We start from the raw sequence: 21880 nt of genomic DNA on the forward strand, positions 1-21880 counted from the left end.
TACCAGGCTCCATTTATTTCCTACCAATTACAGATGCAGTGAATTGAGGTAATTTAGATTTAATCACCTGGTTGTATCTGAAAATCAGCTGCAATATCCGTGAATGAAAGTAAACCGGGGGTGTAAAACTGGGGGCCCAGTTAATGTAGGCTGAAAAGCAGTGCTCTCAAAGTGAAAAAGGTCTACTGGTGACACATACAACTGCACTCTATTACCTTGCCTTAGACTGTCTTACATCAGTCACTCAAATCTGCAGGACACGAGACACTCAAACACTGGAAAACAATTCAGCAATTCCCCTTTTAAAAGGGATATCAACTAAAACTGTCAGTCAAAGTAATACTTTTCTAATTAGCAACATAAAATACAAATGACATGCTTGCTCTGTTTCAGGCACTTTCAAGATCATAGTTTATTTACTGTAGGTAAAAAGCTAGTATACAGATTAAGGATCCCTTAAACTTCAACTCTACAGTTATACACCACTTAGTATTTTTGCTCTGAATGTTAACCAAAAAGTTTCTAAACACCTGTAAGCCCCGCTATCAGTATGCATGTTATGAGAAAAAAAAATGTTTAATTTGCTCAATGCATAATATTTACACTGTGATGCCAGTGGGAGATAACAAGCGGTAGTAAAGAGGTAATAAACTTTAAAAAGCCAAAGTTTATATTTTTTTACATTGTGCTAATCAACATAATTGTATATAAAATAATTAACATAGTAGAGCTTCCCATTACAGAAATTTTACTCATCTGAACTGTAGTCATTACTTGCTAACAATTTACATGCAAGACCTCCTAGGTTTGACATTTGATTTTTTTTTTTTAAAGTGTAAGTAGATTATGACATTTAAGAGACAAACATTAACTTGTGTACAAACAAAATTAAAAACTGCACTCAAGAACTGTACTCGTCACAAGCCTCTTCCATACAGAAATAATATAAACAATGACAGCAACTGGTATCCTTTCCATACAACAAACATTATAAAAGGCGATGCATAGGCTGAGTTGTACCTGGATGGTACAACTCCATAGACATTGGGAACATACAGAGCTCACACACATGCTCTCTGTAAGAGGCCCATCTTTCCATCAAATGGCAATGGTTGAAAGCAAGTAAGGGGCACAGGTGTACAACTAATTAAATCTTGAAAAATACAAAGATGGGGGGGGCTGTTAATATACAATTCAAACTATATACAGAATATAATGGAATGTATCCCATCCCAAAACTGCTTTGTGAAACAACTGGACCTTTCTACATTAGCCTCGTAATTCAGAGTTGTAATATAACAAAACTTAAGTACACAAGAGATTTACATGAGAGGTAAAAATTATGGGGCATTTTACATTAACTATTTTCAGAGATGTTTAATGGATATTTTGATTTTAAAATAATTTTGTTAAGCACATTTGAACCAATGTCTATGTATAAAAATGTCCTGACAGACACTTCAATACTTAACTTTGGTGATTTAAAAAGGCCTTTTTGTGACTTTTGTATGAACGACTGCAGAATGCTACTGAGGCATGCACACATCTGCATCAACCCAAGACTTGGTGATCCAGCTGTGCATGCATGTTTCTTCCTTGAGGTGCTTTCCAAGTTAAACCATTTCAGCAACTGAAGAGTGAAAAACAGACCAAACTAAGCATTTCAGATAACTAATTTAATAGGGAATGGAATGCCAATATGGCAGTAAAACTTTTTTTAAACAGGAAGGTCTCTTGTACTAGCAGAATCCATTTACAGATACACAAAGGGAGAGGGAATACGCCACCTATCATTCCTGTGAAACAAGAGCTGATTCATCATGTGAGAAGGTACAAATTACAGAAAACATGAATAGTCAGTAGAAGAGAAACAACTGGTTTACATAAAGAAGAGAGAAGAACACTTCAATCTGAACACAGTTATTTTGTGAAGGCTGCTACAACAGCCCACAGGACCTCATTTGTGTTGGCCTTCAGACATTCAACTTCAGGGTCTAAATCCAGAAGCTGCCGTACTCTCTTTGTGGCTAAATCATACTGCTCATCCAATAGGGGGGCAAAAGCGTTCTCAAGGACATCTGAAGCATGGGCTAAGTAAATGAGTGCTAGCAAGCGCTTGTCAATGCGGTGAGGGTCATTCACCCATTTGTCAAGAACTGCTTCTTGAACTTTCTTAATGAGGCGCTGTTTTATATTGTTGTTGGTGAGAGGGTGGGTAGTCATGTCAAAAAGAAGGAAGTTCTGTTTCTCTGTTGTCAGTACACCTTTTTCCACTAGGTTTTTAGCTAATCGTTCACGCACGTTTCGTAACTGGTAGTGCAATTTTAACGGATTCCATGTCTCACCTAAAAAAGATAAACAAAAAATCAGTTAATCAAGGTTTAGTTTCTACCTGGACCATTAACAAAGATGTTTACTTTTTTCTGTAGTGCAGAAATAAAGGCTTCAATTTACATAGCGACCTGGTACAGAAAGATGCCATACTCCTGCAGCTCTCTTCTAACCTCTGGCCAGCATATATAGGTTTCTACATGTGGAACATAGAATGCCTCCCTGAACAACTTCAGGGCACTCAAACTTACATAAAACATATAGCTGGTTTGTTTGCACTTTGCTGAAGGTGAAATGCAAGCTAAGTGATGACTTTGTTACAACTATACATTTGTCATCACTTATGTATGTAGGAAAACCATGGTACGTGGAGAAGAAACAGAGGAAAATGGTGAATAATTCTCAGTAAAGAATAATTCTCAGTAAAGAAAATCTCCCTCCAGTCTTTCCCAGTTGTCCATTTCCAGCACTGCCACTTGAAAAAGCTGGGAAACTGTGGTAGAAAGAATGGCTATGGCTGAAAATGACAAAGTTGTGCTAATGCTGATTCTTATCGCAGATATCCTTCTCTTTGTTTTATACTCATTTCCTTTTTATAGAGAAATCTGAGATAAAGGCGACCATCCACATTTTACTATTATATCTTTTTGTAATATCTGAAGAAAGCTATGATGTTTACGTGAAATAAGGAAAGGCAATTGCAAACACATTGTTAAAGAAAAAGAAAAAAAATGTAAGGTTAAATGAAGTACACTTTTTTAAATTTTGGGGTAAAACTCTGTAAATAAGTGAAAAGTATTACAGCAATGGCTACTGCTGTAGCTAAAACTGCCCAACGTTTCAATTTAACTCATTTTTAATCACTCAATCTGCTTAAGCTTTCATCTTGTGAATTGAAATTTTAAATGTCTAGTCTGTTGAAAGTGAATTTTTTTGAAAGTTAAAGAAAAATTGTCATTTCAGAAAGAAAAAAAGAAAACAAACCCAAAATAAACAAACAACTTCCCTGACATAAAAAATATGCTTTCTGAAAAGCCAGCAAGAAGATGAGAGTTAAAAATTTGGCATGGAGATGGCTCTTCTTCATAAGGGTTTTCATACATTTCTATGAAAAAAATGTTCTGATTTGGCAAGTTACAGGCCTTTGAAAATGCCATTTTGTATATATGCAATTAAAATGTTTTAAATTATAGGGGGTGTTTCTAACAGCTTCTTCAAAATATTTCAAGGAAAGGCAGAGCGTGTTGCATATGCATGTGTAATAAGTTATGTACATAATCAAAAACTGACTAAAGCTTTGTAGTGAATGACTAAGAGGTCCTGTGAACTTATGACTCCTTCAATGTGCATGTTATTGTCTAGTGAATGACATACGGCTCCGTAGGAGCCCTGCCTGATTCAATGTGGTTTCCTCAGGTGGGCCCTGAATGAACCTGTACCTAAATAATGGATCACCATAAAAGAAAGTAGAGAATGTTAACTAATTATTGCCTTGCTTTTTTAGCTGTTTGTACTACTCAGATTTAAATTTTTAGGTGCTAATAGAAATCTGTAGTTTGGTGACACCTTGTGTTCAAACCTCTGAACTACACAGAACAGTGCACTACTAGACCTCTAGACACGTTTGTTGTGTTTACATAAACAGTGGATGTTCGGACACAAGTTTCCATGTTCTGTCAGCTTTGTTTCCTAGGGATCACCTTAGGAACTACTCCTGCTTGACAAGTGTGGCCTTAAAATGGCCCAATCTGCACATCCATGATGGCTCTGAGAGATGTCATGTAAGCAACAGCTCTTCCTTTCCCTCACACTTACATTATACTACACTAATTTAAGATTAGAGTGGCTTTTTCCCAGGAAAAGTCTTCAGTCACCATACTAAAAAACAAAAAAGTCTGTGTTGTTGTAAAGTCTATTTAAAAATCCAGTATTGCTCTTCAAAAAGTAGTTCTCTTAACCAAGGATCCCCCAATCCTACCCAAAAACCAGCCACCAAATAATGGAATGTAAATCCAGGATTCCACTATACCATTTTATGCTGAGATCTCCTCAGAGTTCAAAGCTTAGAAGGTTCAAATCAGGTCAAAACATAGAGGATACTTTAATGGAAAACCTCAGGTTTGGGTGACACATTACATGATCTTTGAATCACTACTGACCTAGTATGCATAGCATGGTGAAAGGAGCAGTGTGCTAATCTGAATGACGTATTTTGGAGAAGAAAAGCAAATGCCTTTATAACCTGTAGAAATATTTGCAAGATTAGGGGGTTGTTAACCAGAATTCCCACTGAACCACAGCGGTGTTCTTTCCCATCTCTTCTTTTTTCTTTCCCTCTCCCATTAATTCATGCACAGTGAAAGAGAGGGAGAGAGGAGTGATGGTGATAATGCATGTGAGGTCTGAAATGAAGTAGGAGAAAAAGTAAATCAGTGGAGAAGAAAAGACGGAAGGAAGGAAGGAAAGAAGAAAGGGGTATACCAGTAAGAACCGGAAGGAATGAGAGAGAGAGACAGAGAGAGAGAGACTCCACTCTAATTTAAAAATGGATATGAGTTACTTGTGCCACACACAAGAAAAAAAAGAATAGTGTAAAGGTAACACTGATTTAAGCTGTCTAACTTCATTCTGGTTGTCCTGAAGTCACGTTGTTTCAACTAAACTAAGTAGTTTTCTTCACTTCCTTTTCTAAGCTACATAGTGTTGCTTTGTACTGTTGAACAACAGCTGCAGTTCATTCAAGAGTAGCTGCACTTCATTTGCATTCTGGGTGAAGTAACAGACAAACAGGATTGATAAAAATAGAGGATTTAAAAAAAATCAGATCCATTTAATTTAAATATATTTTTCTTTGTTTAACATAAACCTCTTTAAAATTAAATTGAAATTGTGACGATTTATGTTAAAGCATAATTTTACTATAATCTATTAAAATAATTTAAATAAATAAAATATGCTGCATCAAAGAGCCCTCCTCAAATGTTAATGAGTTGGAGAGTGCTGATTTTTTAATTTACATATAGAATAAGGAGAAAACCATCTTTGAAGTCAACTCAAGTTTTATAAATACGTCACAGCGTTATACACTGCATTAAGTATCTAGATTATTTTCAGTCTTTATAATGGAGCAAATGCTGGCATTTACATTTTTCTAAATGTAAGTACTTTCAGTTTCTGCTGTGCAGGGAAGCCTTTGGCCTTAATTACTTCTGATTTAGTTTGCTAGCATCAGTGCAAAGAGAATGTTTTCTTCATGTGGACTATTTCATTCAAAGTTGAGAAACCAGTAGGGATTTGAAAAAACTAGAAAGCTTTTTTAGTCCTAACTGGCACACAGGACCTGGTCCAAAAAGTGAATATAACTGACCTGCTCAGTAAAAGTGGCCATGATGTAATTAAATTTTACATCCTTATTGGAGGTGGGGGGAAGATATCCACCACACTAGCATTTAACTTCAAAAAGGGGAACTACACAAATATGAGAAGATAGTTAAATGGAAATTAAAACAGTCACCAGAGTAAAATGCCTGCAAGCTGCATGGAAACTATTTAAAAACATAACAATAGAGGCTCAAACTGAATGCACATCTCCAATTAAAAAAAACAATAAGAGGACCAAAAACTGCTACCGTAACTAAACAGAGTAAAAGAGGCAGTTAGAGGCAAAACGATATCGGTTTAAAGTTGTCAAAGTCAACTCTTTTTGAAGTCAAATCTTACAGAGGAAAATAAAAAGAAGCATAAACTCGGGCAGATCAAGTATAAAAGTGTAATTAGGTAGGCCAAAAATGAAATTGAAAAGCAACTAGCAAGAGACAAAAACTAACAGCAAAAATATATATGTATATTTAAGTACAACAAAAGCAGGAAGCATGCCAAACAATCAGTATGGCTACTGGATGATCAAGGTGCTAAAGGAGCACTCAAAATAAGGCTGCTACGGAGAAGTTAAATGAATTCTTTGCACAGGTCTTCACTGCAGAAGATGTTAGGGAAATTCCTGCACGAGACATTCTTTTTAGGTGACAAATCTGAGGAACTGTCCCAGATTGAGGTGTCATTAGAGGAGGATTTGGAACAAATTGATACATTCAACAGTAATAAGTCACCAGGACCAAGATGGTATCCACCCAAGAGTTCCGAAGGAACTCAAATATGAAATTGCAGAACTACTAACTGTGGGGTATGTACCCTATCATTTAAATCAGCTTCTGTACCAGATGACTGGAGGATAGCTAATGTGACACCAGCTTTCAAAAAAGGGTCCAGAGGCAATCCTGACCATTACAGGCCAGTAAACCTAATTTCAATACAATGTAAACTGGATGAAACTATAGTAAAGACAAGAATTATCAGATACATAGATGAATACAGTATGTTGAGGGAGAGTCAACACGGCTTTTTTAAAGGGAAATTATGCCTCACCAACCTATCAGAATTCTTTGATGGTGTCAAGAAGCATGTGGATAAGGGTGATCCAGTGGATATAGTGTACTTGGTTGGCCTTTCAGAAACCCTTTAACAAGGTCCCTCATCAAAGGCTCTTAAGCAAAGTAAGCAGTCATGGGATAAGAGGGAAGGTCCTCTCATGGATCAGTAACTGGTTAAAAGACAGGAAACAAAGGATAGGAATAAATGGTCAGTTTTCACAATGGAGAGAGGTAAGTAGCGGAGACGCTCAAGGATCTGTACTGGACAAGTGATGTTCAACACAGTCATAAATGATCTGGAAAATACAGTTAACAGGGAGGTGGCAAAGTTTGCAGATGATACAAAATTACTCAAGATAGTTAAATCAAAAGCACACTGTGAAGAGTTACAGAGAGATCTCATAAAACTGGGTGACAAAATGGCAGATGAAATTCAATATTGATAAGTGCCAAGTAATGCAAACTGGAAAAATAATCCCAATTATACATACAAAATGGCATGGGGTCTAACTTAGCTGTTACTACTCAAGACAGACCTTGGAGTCACTGTGGATAGTTCTCTGAAAACATCTGTTCAATATGCAGCATCAGTCAAAAAAGCGAACAGAATGTTAGGAACCATTAGGAAAGGGATAGATAATAAGAGAAGAATTATCATAATTCGACCATATAAATCCATGGAACGCCCACACCTTGAATACTGAGTGCAATTCTGGTTGCTTCATTTCAAAAAAGATATATTAGAATTGGAAAAAGTACAGAGAAGGGCAGCAAAAATTATTAGTTATGGAACAGCTTCCATATGAGGAGAGATTAAAAACACTGGCACCATTCAGTTTGGAAGAGAGACCACTATTATGGAGGCATATGATAGAGGTTTATAAAATCATGAATAGAGTAGAAAAAGTGATTAGGGAAGTGTTATTTACCTCTTCACATAACACAAGAAATAGGGGTCACCCAATGAAGTTAATAGGCAGCAGGTTTAAAACAAATATAAGGTAGTAGTACTTCTTCACAAAATGCATAGTCAATGTGTGGAATTCATTGCCAGGGGATGCTGTGAAGGCCGAAAGTATAACTGGGTTCAAAAAAGAATTAGGTAAGTTCATGCAGGATGGGTCCATCAATGGCTATTAGCCAAGATGGTCAAGGACGCAATCTCACACTCTGGGTGTTCCTAACTCTCTGACTACTGGAAGCTGGGGTTGGATGACAGGGAATGGATCACTCTATAATTGCCTTGTTCTTTTCATTCCCTCTGAAGCATCTGGCACCAGCCACTGTCACAAGACAGGATATTGAACTAGATGGACCACTGATCTGATCCAATATGGTTATTGTTCCACTCCCAGTCAATGAAAATAATCAAGGAGATGGCAGAAGCTGAGATCCACCAATTCTAAAAAATTAAAGGTTATGGGGCCATATTTTTAAACAACAGTTAGGCCCCTAAAATTTCAAAAAAATTTCAAAAATCCCAGTGGGATTTTTAAACAGTGCTTAATCAGGTTTCATGTTGATTTCATCTTGATTTAACGGGAATTAGGCACCTAGCTACTTTTGAAAATCCCATTAGGCATCCATCTGCATTTTTAGGCACATAAATACTTTTGAAACCTGGCTCATGGTAACCAGAAACAGTCAGTCAATTCACTAACTAGTTAATACTTCCTTTGTTTAACAAATCAGTTTAAAATGCAAAACATTTTCTTATAAAAACTTATTTTTTCCCTTGTGTATCCATCACACAAGGTAGTTTTACTTTACAAATACAAAATAATTTTAAAAAGGCAGGTTTGTACATTTTTAATTGAATTTCAATTCCATCCAAATACATCTTGATAAATCCTGAGTAAAATATTATCTAGTAAATAAAAAATGTATCATTCACCATTTTCTAACATAAAAAAATGTAAAAATTAAGAATCCAAATAAATGCATACTAAGTTATATAACTGCTTAAAGAAAATGAGTATAGATGGCATATCCCCTGGTTAGCAAAAATTAGTACTATATTTAGCATAAAAGCTATTTAATGTTTGCAAATCAACACATTTCAATGGTTATACCAACCAAGAAGAATGACTCTCTCTTTGGGAAAATACCTAAAAAGTATAAAGGTGAAACAAGATTAAAAAAATTATTAAAATCAAGATTTCCTGCTTGCTGATTTAAATCATGACAAACTGATAATTTAAATAATTTTGATTTAAATTAATCATCCTGCAGACAAACAACTTTGTAATGAGTTTTGGCTACACTGAGATGAAAGGCACTACATAAAACAAGATGGTCATCATTCAGTGGTAGAATTCTCTTTTCATTTCAGTGCAAGTGACGCACTATATGGAGAACAACTGTCATGGACTTAAGTGTACTTGCAATTAACATTTTTTTCAGTGATGTGATAATCTAATTTGCATTCCATCTCTTAATACCTATTTGTGGAACTATATCAAGGCAATTGGGTCCAAATAAACTATCTTGCATCCTTCATTCTGAAAAGATTAGAACTGTCTACTCTGATTAGTCAAATTTTAAAATATTTGGTAAGTTTCTCTGAATGGTGAATTGTGAAACAAAAGAAAAGAAAGTTGTGGGCTTTTTCTGATTTATAAAACCTCCAACTTTATTTATATATTTCTGTCCTTATTTTATGTTTGAAATATCAGTTCCTCACTTCTCTTTCTTCACTGGAGGATGTTGGCAAGATCTTTGGAGGACATGAACAATAAATTCCTATAAGGATGTAACCTGAACTGCAGCTATCCCTTCTTCCAGATGAGAGGCTTATATCTTAGAGAGGAAGACTTGTGTTATTATGGATTCAACTGTTATTTCTCAACAGAGGAGATGCAGTGTTCCCAAATATTCTGGTTTAATATCCCCCAAAATCTGTAGTGCCAGGCAAATAGCATCCCTGAATTTTATCTCTGGATCCCTTCTTTTATCTTAACAACCCAATACCAGCATTACTTGTATTGTCCTACTGACTTCATTCTGATAAGTACTGCAACACACCAAATGTCCGTTACTTCCCCAAGAAGTTTACAATATACCCTCTAATCCAAGGATGATGGTTAACTACAATTACTTTTTAAAAACATTTAAAACATTTGCTATGTCAATATCTTACCACTAAGCAGTTCAATCCAGTTTTGTACTGTTTCGGGAGGCTGGGTTTCCTTAATGTGCTTCAGAGCTTCATCAAGTAGAACATCCCCTGTGGGAGCATCTGACTTGCAGATCACCTGATGGCAAGTAAATGAATGCATTATGTCATCCCTCCATATTTTCATCTAATTTTATACATCTTAAGCATCTAGGATAAAAACTGTGAAAATGCACCTTAATTCCACATTTGATCTGCAATTCTCAACAGTGCACATTACATTTTGATCAGGAACGTTCTATTTGAAACAATTTAAAACCAACTTAAAAGCCAACAAACAATTTCCTCTCTCTCTTTGAAGAACCCACAGTGCAGCTTTATTTAAAAGTTCATTTCATCGAGTCTGATGACTCCAGTATGTACTTCTGCTGTACAAAAATTTAAGGCTGTCAAGAATTTAACTGTGAAAAATAAACACTGTGTAATTATCAAGTAAAGTCATTTATAGACAGACTTTGCACATACTGTTTCCCAACTTCTAAACTTGATCATTATGTAAAGAGAAACCCTGATTAAGTTTTATTAGTCAGCCTTTTTGAACCTCCAAAATAACCTGTATTGCTTAGGTTTACTACACTTTAATTTTTAGAATTGACACTTCAGCAGGTAACTATGCATCAAAGTTTCTTTGTGGTCTCTCACTTTCTTCCATAATAATTTTATTTCTTTCTGTTGCAAATAGCAACTACTGCTCAGCAGGTCACATCTGGCAACATGATTTTTATTTACTTTTTAAAAAGGTATCTTAGGCAAAGCATGCACAAAATATGCAGCATAATTCTTATTTCATATCTTACACTAAAGATATCATGCAGAAGAACTGCATTACAAGTTTTTAGCATATTTGGAATACCTCTCAATAGTAGCAACAATTATAAGCCATGCAACAGTGAGATTAGATATTATTTTAACTGAGACCCATTCTCAAAGGACAATTTTAAATGCAGATTTCTTAGAGTCTCAACAGTATATCTGCGGCATTCGTGAAGAGAATCCCGTATTTATTCACTATTTGTAACACAACAAAAGTTTTCATTTTCAAAGTGCTTTAAAACTAAACCAATCCACACAGAACTCTAGTGAAATTAGGAAGTTATTTGTCTAAAGCCCAAAAGAGAGTCAAATCTGGAGTTATAATACAAGAGTAGCTGCCTCCCAATCATACTATCTATCTGTAAAAAAAATCTGTCAGAGCATGAATATTAAATTAGCCCCCTCCCAAAAATCGGAATCCATGACACTGGTAAAATTAGCACCTTGTGGAGAAGGGTGCTGTCAAGTAACTGGTAAACTTGACTTTCCTCTGGATATGATTTACCATCAAAACTGAATATTGGGTGGACTTCAATATTCTGGAAACAACAAAATCACTCAGTTCTAGCAAACACATTTGATACAGGCACTGATAGAATTCAAAATCCAACGTTTTCAATTTACACATACTGGTGCAAAGGAGGGACAACCCCAAGTTGTCTGGATTGTCGGATTTGTGTGGGAGGTGTTGGTGACCTGTGATAGACAAGAGGTCAGACTAGATGATTTGGTGGTCCCTGCCGGCTTCAAACTATGACTATTACTATAGCAGCAAAACTGAGAATCACTTTTTAAAAGATAAAGATCTGCCATGCAGATATCGGTCATGGTTCAGGAACATGAAAACCTGAATTTCAGCATTGTAAACAGTGTGATTGAAGCCATAAGACTGAAAGGGGAAAAAAAGCTCAGAAACAGATGGCATAAAATTAATAAAATTAGTCTGAAAGAACTCAGTGCCCAAAGATATTCAAGTGATATGTGGTGGTTTGATCTGCATTAATAGGTGATTTGTGGCACAAAATGCATAGGTTTGTATTTCTAATAAGCAAGGCATCCATCATATATATCTAATCCCCAGCCAAAGTGGGAAGAACAGACCTATATGACATTTTAAATCACAAAAACAAAGATCGGCCATAGCTGAGTGCTACTTTTTCTGGTTATCATAAGAGATATATTTTATAGACTCATATAAATGTAGGGCTGGGAGGGATCTTGAGGGATCATTTAGTCCAGCCTCCTGCTCTGAGGCAGGACTACCCAGTACAACTTGACAGATGTTTGTCTAACCTGTTCTTAAAGAATTACACAACCTCCCTTGGAAGCCTATTCCAATGCTTAGCTACCCTTAAATTTAGACAGTTGTTCTTAATATCTACCCTAAATCTTCCTTACTACATATTAAGTTGATTACTTCTTGTCCTACCTCCAGTGGACATGATGAACAATTGATCACTGTCCTCATTATAACAGCCCTTCACATATCTGAAGACTGTAATCAGGTCCCCACTCAGGCCTGGTCTACACTTACCTTCAAATTCGGCAGCAGTCAACGGGAGTTACGCAAGCTACTCTGTGTAGGTATCTTCACTGCGCCTCACCACTTGAGGGGATGGTTTAAACACGTCAACTTCCGGATCGATTGACTGGGTCATCACTGACCGCTCAATCGATCCAGATAAATCGATCCTACGGTGGCAAATTTGTCAGTGTCAGTGAAGACATACCCTTAGTCTTCTCTTCTCAAGACTAAACATGCCCAGGTTTTTTAAACCTTTCCTCATAGGTCAGGTTTTCTAAACTTTTTATTATTTTTGTTGCTCTTCTCTGGACTTCCTCCAATTTGTCCACATCTTCCATGAAATGTAGTTGAACTATTCTTAAAAAGGTGAACCGAACATAAACTGATGCAGCAACACCAGCCGAATTAGCTGCTTTAAGAAATGTAAATTGCTCCATTCATCTCAGTCAAAGCTCTATAGACTCTGCGGCCTATATAGATTCTGTGGCCATAAAAGCAGATATTTTTCCATTATGCCACAAAATAGAGCATTTTGTCAAAGAATTTGCCATTTTTCTGCAGCCAGTTGCCCATCAACAGAAATTTGATAACAGAAGGCTCATCTGTCTAGCAGACAAAGATGTAGCATGCTCAAATGGCTGAAAACTGAAGCTGGACAAATTCAGACTGGAAATAAAGTGCCAATTTTTAACAATGCCATTAATTAACCACTGGAACAATGTACCAAAGGTTGCAGTGGATTCTCTATCACTGAAAATTTTTTAATCAAAATTGGATGCTTTTCTAAAAGATAATGTTCTATTTCAACCACAGCTATTGGATTTGAGGCAGGAAATAATTCAAGGAGGTCCTATGGCCTGCGTTATGCAGGTGGTCAGACTAGATGATCACAATAGTTTCTTCTGGCCTATAATCCATGAGCTATACAAGTTCTGTACTCCTAACTAGAAATGCAGACAAGGGAAGGGAGAGAGTAGAACAAGAAAGAGGTCTGTGCTGCTCTGATCCCATGGAGGCACTAAGTTTTTTTTTTAAAAACCACCACACCATACTGCTGTAGTATAAAATGTTTATTTTTACAAATCTGAAATGCAATGGTTTGTTAAACTGTTTTATTCAACAATTTTCATGAGATTCATTAATATGTATCAGTTTGGATAAGTTATAGCTGTCAAACAAAAAGTCTTTTCATTTGTTTTTACATTGTTTACAAGTGTTTGAATCATTAAGATCTGTGAAACACACGTAAATTACTTTTATATTTTCATTTATAGAGCTTCCTGTACCTGAATCTGCATGCCAGATTTTGCTGTATCTATCTCCAAATTTAGCATTTAAGACTGCTTTATGGTCTTGCTTAACATTTGACAGTTGCATTTTGCTTTCAAATAGTTTTTGTTTTAACATATTATGTAGAAGAATCACTATACGACATGGAAGAGGCTCGTGGTAAAAAGTACCACACATTTGGGAAGCAAAGAAAACCATGATTACTAAAGGCAGAGAATATGAAGCATACAACTTCCATAATAACCAATTATGTATTTTCCACACCTACAGATCAGTAATTTTTAATGCAAATAAAATGATTTAAAGTGTATACTACAACCTTTCCTTCCCTTGCACTGAGAATCACACACTATTTTATATTTTATTTTGTTCAATTCATTCTCCTTTCCTAATTCCAAAAGATAGCCTGACCTGAGCATGTATGCCCAAGGAAGTCACTTGAAAGACTCCCACTAGTGGATTTTGGATTGGTCTCTGTTGATCAACTGCAGAAAGGAGATGCCTTAAAGCCTATCTGAACATCCAGTTACTCTCAGTTCAGACCGATACCCCCTTGTATTTACTTGTCCACAGCAAAATGAGAAATATTAGGGGGCCAAGAGGGAGGGTGCTGCCACATATAATTCCTGATTCAACAAACTGTCTTGGGAGCAATAACATGAATATGGGAACTGAGGCTGATAGCAGATGTTTGATTCTGAACATGCAAAGATAAGGAGTTCTGTAGCCACATGACTCAGGAAGAACCGCAAGTACATTGATGCAGGATGACAACAGTTTGGGGATTTGTCTGGAAATAAGTGGTCTGGGTCGAGAGCACCACTTAAATTTAAAAACCTGCCCAAGTGTAACACTATTGTGAACCCCCATCACATGGAGTGAAAGCGAACTCTGTCAGGAGAATGGAAAGACAAGACCTTTGACATTTATAATGAAAAAGATTATAAACACGTTATTGAGTCTCAATGTGTCGTAAAGGAAATTACTTTTGATTTAAAGAAGGGTAATGAAGTCAACTGATATTCAACTTAGACGGCTGTGACAATCAGGGTCCAGACACCTGCGCACAGGGGTTCTGAACCCCAAAGAGTAAGCAATTGAATCAACTGTTTGTATACGTTATTGTATATACTCATATGTTGAGTAAGGTTTTATGAAAGCTTGTAAAGTTCTGAACTTGATCGTCATATGTATACAGACTGTCTGTGAATTTATGCATTTATGTACATAATATTCTATTCACATAACCTGTACCACAATTTCAAATATACCTCACAGAAGGGAGGTGCTCCTCCCAAGCCAGCTGTTTACATAAAGTCAGATGCAAGTAACAACCCATGGTACAACCCAAGAAAAGACAAGTGATGGACCATTACAGTTAATCACAACTACCAACTCCAGAGGGAATTACTCCCACCATGAACCAGCATAGTCTGAGAAGAAAAAAACCTGCAAACACTTAAAAGAGAATGGGTCTGAAGAGGCGGCTATCCAGAACTCAGAGACAGTCTCAAAGGTGGAGGCTGTCCGTGAATGTTGGATCCCCCCCTTAGGGCTCAGGAGCATGCTGGAAAACTGTTCAGAGGCAATAGGTATTAGAAAAGGAAATTTATCTAACATAGAAGTACGAAGCCTGAAGTTGCATCTGTGTGTTTATTTTCTGTGTAACATATGTGTTTACTTTTCCTTAGTATTTCATCTCAGAATCTGTGATTTTTCTATTAAACCTTTTGTTTATTTTTACCATAAGAAGGTCTCTGGAGTGCAAAACTGTGTGGAATGTGTGCGCCAAAGTGAATGATCATAGAATCAGAGAAGATTAGGATTGGAAGGGACCTCAGGAGGTCATCTAGTCCAACCCCCTGCTCAAAGTAGGATCAACCCCAATTAAGCCCAAACTTTCCCTGACCTTCTTATTGTTGCTAACATACCTGTAGAAACCCTTCTTGTTACCCTTCATGCCCCTTGCTAGCTGCAACTCAAATTGTGCTTTGGCCTTCCTGATTTCAACCTTGGAAGTGCCTTCTTGTGCACGAGATGTGAAAGAAAGAACATTTTAAATACTAGCGTTTAGGGCTTTTAGCTGTGTTATTCCTTAAACCCAGCATAACCTTTTCATCCATTTCAGGTTAAATATTTCATATATGGGTAGCTGGAATTTAGAGACTAAAAAAGTATTCTTTTAACAGCAACAAACACCAGAAAAACAAAACACCTAAGACTGAAACATCTTTTAACTCCAAGTTCTCTTTTATTAAAAAATAAATACACAAAATAAAATGCAAGATAGCTATTTGGTTTTTATCCCTGATTGCACATATGCACAGATTCATTTAATATAATACATCTTTTAGACTTTCATTAAAAGCAGAGTTTTAAAAAATTCTAGGAAGAAAAACAGTAATGATATGAGGATCATACAGAATAAATATAGCCTTTAAGGAACATTCTTGAATGTTTGACAAACCAAAGAGACTGTATGAGGCTTTTGGGGGAAGGAATAGAAGATTTTGTGCAAACTAATCAATGCTGAATACAGCTGGACTAGACTTAACAGTAGTTAGATCTGTCTGCCTGAACAGAGGTCCAATTCTTCGGAAGGAGAGGAAGTTGGGAGGAGGCTTGGAAAGTTTTCAAACTCTGCTTTAAAAAGTTGAGCAAAAGACAACACTGACAGGGCAGTCTGCCCACAAAAGTAAATTTATTTTGTGATAAAAAGGTAACATTTAACCATTTTTCAATAACTTCTTTTTATAAATTTCCATTAACACTGCTATGATTAATAATCCCCAAGTACTGTAGGAATCTCCATAAAGGGTGACTTTAAAATAAATCCTTCAAAATCCAGGTGCAAAAGTGATGGATTAAAGACTGACTCAAATTTTTAGCCTAATCAGGGCCCTGATTCAACAAGGTATATAAGCACATACCTAATTCAAAGTACAGGATTAGTCCCATGGACTTCAGTGAGACTGACCATGTGTTAAATTAGGCAAATACTTAAGTATTTTACTAAATTGGGACTCAGATACTTAATATTTTTGATGTTATGAACATCAATTCATTAACTCCTTTTACAAGTTTTTCAGGGTAGGGACCATGCGGAAAGTGTACACACAGCATAATCTGTATACTGTACAGCTCTTAGCAGAATGAGGCCCTGATCATGACTGGGTAACATATCTGAATACAGAAAAAGATTTTTTCATTTTTCAAATTGTAATTTAGACAGACAAAAAATTGACAGATTTTGTTTGCCTTTTCCTCTTACCTTTCTTGTTAACAGACTTTTGCGCCTCATTCCACATGCCTCCAGCTGAAGACGTCCTCTCAATGCCAATTCAATTAACATACAGCCACGCAACCCAGAGGAAATACAATCATTCCAAAAAGACGTGTAACCCTGCAGAAGGAAAGACAACTTAAAGCAAAAGTTTTCTATCTGTTCCTGAAAACAGAAAGACTTGCTGTCTTCTCTAGCCAAATCTCAGAATTTCAGGAAAAGGTCAATTTTCTTCTCCCTACCATTGCACCTGAAAAAAATTAACTTTTTACCCACCACTCTATACAGAATATCTAGAAGAGAACCTATCGCAGATTTATTTAATTGGTTTCTCAATCTGTCTTTGAAGAGAGGTGAAACATTAGAAAATTAAAACAAATATTGCAGTAAGTGACAGCTATTTAGTTATTTTCAGTGTGCTGTGTTACACATGTGCACAAGCAGTATATACAAATTATCTTTGCAATTAATTTTTCAGACCTCAAAGTTTAAATTGTAGTCTAATTTAGACACTCTACTGGTTAAATAGTACCATCTGTGATTCTTGAGCAATGCTAACATTACATTTACATTCATAAGTAGAATGGCCCTGATGAAATGCTTAACACTGGCTTTTAGATTACTTTTAAGATAAATAGCATTATTATGCATAATACTTAACAAGCAACCACAGATTATATGAAGGGATTTACTTAAAATGGGGAGAAATCACATATTTTTCGCAGGTTGGACACAGCATAAATAGCATGAAACACATCCGCAAAATTTGCTATTTATGCTGTGACCAATGTGTGATTTCTCCGCAGCATTTCTCCAACTGGGGGTTCTCACAGGCCTATTGTAGCAGAGTTGCAGTATTTCTACCATTACTTCTGCGCTGCCTTCAGAACTGGGTAACTGAAGAGTGGAAGCTGCTGGCCGGGCACCCAGCTCAGAAGGCAGCAGTGCAGAAGGGTGGCATGATACGGTACTGTCACCCTTACTTTTGCACTGCTGCTGGAAGCGATACTGCCTTCAGAGTTGGGCACCCGGCCAGCAGCTGCCACTCTCCACTCTGTCTTCAGAGCTGGGGACCAGAGAACGGGGGCTGCGGACCAGGCATCCAGCTCTGAAGGCAGAACAGAAGGCTGGAAATACCACGACCACCCTATAATAGGCTTGCGACCCACTTTTGGGTGAAGACCCCCAGACTCAGAAATGCTGTGCACTTTTGTATACTTTTATATTATATTATAAGGTAAAAGTACACAAAAGACCAGATTTCACAGTCCATGACATGATTTTCACAGCCACGAATCTGGTAGACTCGTAATTATATGCAACACTATTCTGCTTGAGAAGAGTAAATTGAAGAAAGTAGTTTTTCAAACCAATTCTATCATACTTAGCTATTTTTCTAGTCATTAGTTTCACGGTTTTGAATACAACTGGTTAAGCCTATTGTAAATAGTTTTTATACTTGCCACAAGATCGCAATTTAAGGATGTTTCATGAAGCAAGTCTACAGTACTATCTTAGGTTTCTGTGATCTTTATACCATTCTGCTTAGGAAAACGTCCTGAACAGGCAGAAGAAATGGAAGAGATGACCCAAGAAATCTTTCTATCTAATTGTGAGGAACACCTGGTATAATGACTTGCGTACATCTTATTGCTTGAGTTTTTGTCATGACTTTAATGTCACTCAAAGGAATACTGTCAATTTGAAAGTCACTTATGTCTCAAGTGTTTTGACTTAGAGTAGTTCACGTTAATACTTAGTTTAGGCAATTTTCAAGACAAACTAATTTTCTAAGTGATATTTATTTTGAATGCAAAGAAGAATGCATTTGCAAAGTTTGGAAGGGGGTTGAAACTCTGGTTTATGATGGATGGGAGGCGAATTTCAATTTTAACTATACAGCAATCTATGCTGTTCCATACCAGTATTTTTCATAAGCAAACTTAAAATATAGGACAAAACAAAAGCTTTTAGGAAAAAAAATCAAATAGGAATATAGGAAAAGCCATATTGGGTCACATCCGCAGTCCAGTATCCTGTGTTCAACATTAGCAAGCTCCAGATGTTTTAAAGGAAGGTGCAAGAAACCCCCCCAGTACGCAAATATAGGATAATCTGCCTCCTCATGAAAGTTTCATGCTAACCCCAAAACAGATTGTATTAAACCATGAAGCATGAAATTTTATATTGCTCTCGAATCAAATATGTCGTATAGCTATACCAGGCTATAATGCAATCATGCATACATTCATGATTTTGCTATACATTAATGTTGTATATGTAGTTTTTATCAAACTACATATACAACATTATTCTCGCAGTAATTATGAACAAAAATTCTGTCAACTGGTCAAAATATTAAAAATGACAAAGGAAAGTGCTTTTATATATAAAAATAAACAGTGCATTAAGCACCTGTGGAACTCTTTGCTGTGAAGTATCAGTAAGGCCAAGCATTCAGGAAGAATCAAAAAGGAATATTTATATTTATTTATGTATGAATATTAACAAAATCCACAGTCATTAGATGAAACTAACACCTTTATACAGGTTATTTTAAAAAATACCAAAAAACTTATGCTCAAGAGCATATGCCAAACCACTAACTAGTGGGAGCTAGAAAGAAGCTTTTCTTATGGATAGGTTATTTTTTAACTTGCGCACTATAGTCTTTGAAACATCTGGTCCCGGCCACTGTCAGAAGCAGGATACTAGACAAGATGGATTACTGGTTTGATCCAGAATGACAATCCCTACTAGCATTTCCCACTGAGCAGTATCCTTTGAAAGAAAAATAAGGCAATTGAAATGAAACCAAAACACAAAAATCCACTGGCCAGAGTTAAGGTTGTGTCACAATGAAATACACATTTCCTTATATTTGATTAAAATGTGTTTATTATGTGGGCAGTTTAAGATTCATGAGGTTCATAACTATCTGTTTCCTTGCTTTTACGTTCTAATTATTTAGGACCTAGTTATTTAGCAACCTTGACTGGTTTTGTTTAAAATTAATTTTTTGAACCAGTTCAAGTTATTTTCACTACTATCACAGTAATCCCTACAGATATAAACTTTCCCACTTCAGTGGTAATCCAAAAACATATATGACTTCACTCCTGTGTATGAGTTAAGCAAGAAACCATGTAACAGTTTTCAATCAAGTGATCTTGAAAGGCAGCTCAAATGATTACAGTCTTAACAAACATAATTATGCTCCCTCTAGATGGTTAGATGACATTAAAACCATGAGACCATCTAAGTTCTCATCTTTTTTTTATTAGTCCTTGACGAAAGATTCAGAGAGAATTTACAGTTGACCTTAATGTGAAGTAGCACCATGTTTCAAGGAGCAGATTGCAGTGCTATGAACAGTCACCAAGGAGAGTATTTAAAACAAAACAAAAAACCCATTCTGGACATTTTAAACCTGCCATACTAATTGGGCTTTTGAAGGAATTCAGACAAACACTGATCATATTTGAGTTCACAGCAAAGACTGCACATGATAATAGACACATTCACATTAAGGCTGATTTAGCAAGAAGCAGTTAACTCAAACCTCTGGGTTCAGTAGGAAAGGAAGATAAGTGTTTGTCACCATTATAACAACAAATTTTTTATTCAAATCAGATCGCATTAAACAACTCAGAGTGCTATTACATGGTACTATTCCTTCCCACTCACACAACCCTCACCAGAAACACTGCCAACCATCCTTGATTTACTCATCTTATAGAATCATAAAAAGGTTGGGCTGAAGTCCAGCCCCCTGTTCTGAAGGAGAATCAAGTAAACCTAGACAATCCACGACAGTTGTTTGTTTAACCTGTTCTTAAAAATTTCCAGTGATGGGGATTCCACAGCCTACCTTGGAAGCCTTACTTCACCACCTTCTGTGATTTTTGTAGATGTCTGCTAACCAGTTTTAAAACGCTTAATTTAAAATTACTAGGCAGAAGGTAAGGTTTTTTGTAACTGTCTCAACAAACAGGCAATTATTAAAGAGCCAGTGTTTCTCTGCTCAAAGTCTGCATTAGAACAGATGCCTTTTTTGAGTTAAATATTGTTTGGCAAGTCAAAATTTCAAATCAAGGTATTATTTTAAATGACCTGTATATAAACAGTTACACTGATTTCTTCAAACTACATAGAAAAATTCAGCTTTGCCTTCGAGGTGAAGCTGGCAATTTTCAGGCCAAACAAATTTTGCTAGCCAAAGTTATAGGAAGCTAAAAATAAGACTTATACTGGAATCTAGTTGCAATCTTAACTATGGAAAGATCAATCTCAATGTATTTTTTTAAAATCACATTTTAATACAACACTCAAACATATCTGAGCTCCTCCTGTGGGTCTGCAGTGAAAAGTTAACTAAAATATTATTCTTCAACTGCATAGATTTCATGTTCTCTTCCACAATGGTGCACAGACAAATAAGTAAATGAGCCAGTTTCTGCTTCACTGAAATCAGAGAAAAATTGTGCTAGATGAAGACAAAAATTGGCAGGAAAAGAACTTGTTTAAATTTTCAAGCCTTTGAAGTCCTTGTCTGCACTAGTCAAAAAGCATTCCAACCAACCATTTGAAGCACTTTAAACTTGAATCCCTGTACACACTGCATACACATGAACACACCAGCTATGCCAGGCATTTTGAAAGCATTCATTGTACCAAGTGGTTGTAAACCTGAGAAAGTCTTTCATTCAGGTCCAGTTGAACCAGTGCAGGAAGCCACAAGTGTCATAGCTATATCAGATCAGCTAGTTCTAATTCCATACAGCAATTCAGGATATAGGCACAAGCACTTTTACCTGCAGAGATCCTACTGTCACTATGCCTTGCTAGTCCACAAATTTAGCTGGCAGTACCCAAGTCTCTGTCTGTCTGTCTCTTTCTTTCCTCTCAAAAAAAGGGTATAGTAGAACCCCATTTATCCAAGCCTCTCTATTATCCGGCTCTCCGTATTAACTGAACTGGGGCTGACGGCCCAACCCCCATTGCCCCGAGACTGAAGCTCTTTGCCCATTCTC

The 21880-nt window shown here is 36.4% G+C and overlaps 1 protein-coding gene across 1 annotated transcript in view; it reads right to left on the reverse strand.

The window, feature by feature from the left end:
* Positions 1-383: 383 nt before the first annotated feature.
* The window catches only part of GOLPH3 (golgi phosphoprotein 3), a 43056-nt gene continuing 21559 nt past the window's right edge, over positions 384-21880 (reverse strand). Inside the window, exons 2-4 of the mRNA XM_067545476.1 lie at positions 16836-16967; positions 9901-10015; positions 384-2345 (exon numbers count right to left, since the gene is read on the reverse strand). Coding sequence (XP_067401577.1) covers positions 1921-2345; positions 9901-10015; positions 16836-16967 — 672 coding nt within the window. The 3' untranslated portion in view covers positions 384-1920. The remainder of the gene's footprint in view (positions 2346-9900; positions 10016-16835; positions 16968-21880) is intronic.

The sequence above is a fragment of the Emydura macquarii genome, unplaced genomic scaffold, assembly GCF_026122565.2.
Source record: "Emydura macquarii macquarii isolate MOO-44397 ecotype Brisbane River unplaced genomic scaffold, CSIRO-AGI_Emac_v2 contig_1045, whole genome shotgun sequence".
Classification (NCBI taxonomy): Eukaryota; Metazoa; Chordata; order Testudines; family Chelidae; genus Emydura; species Emydura macquarii.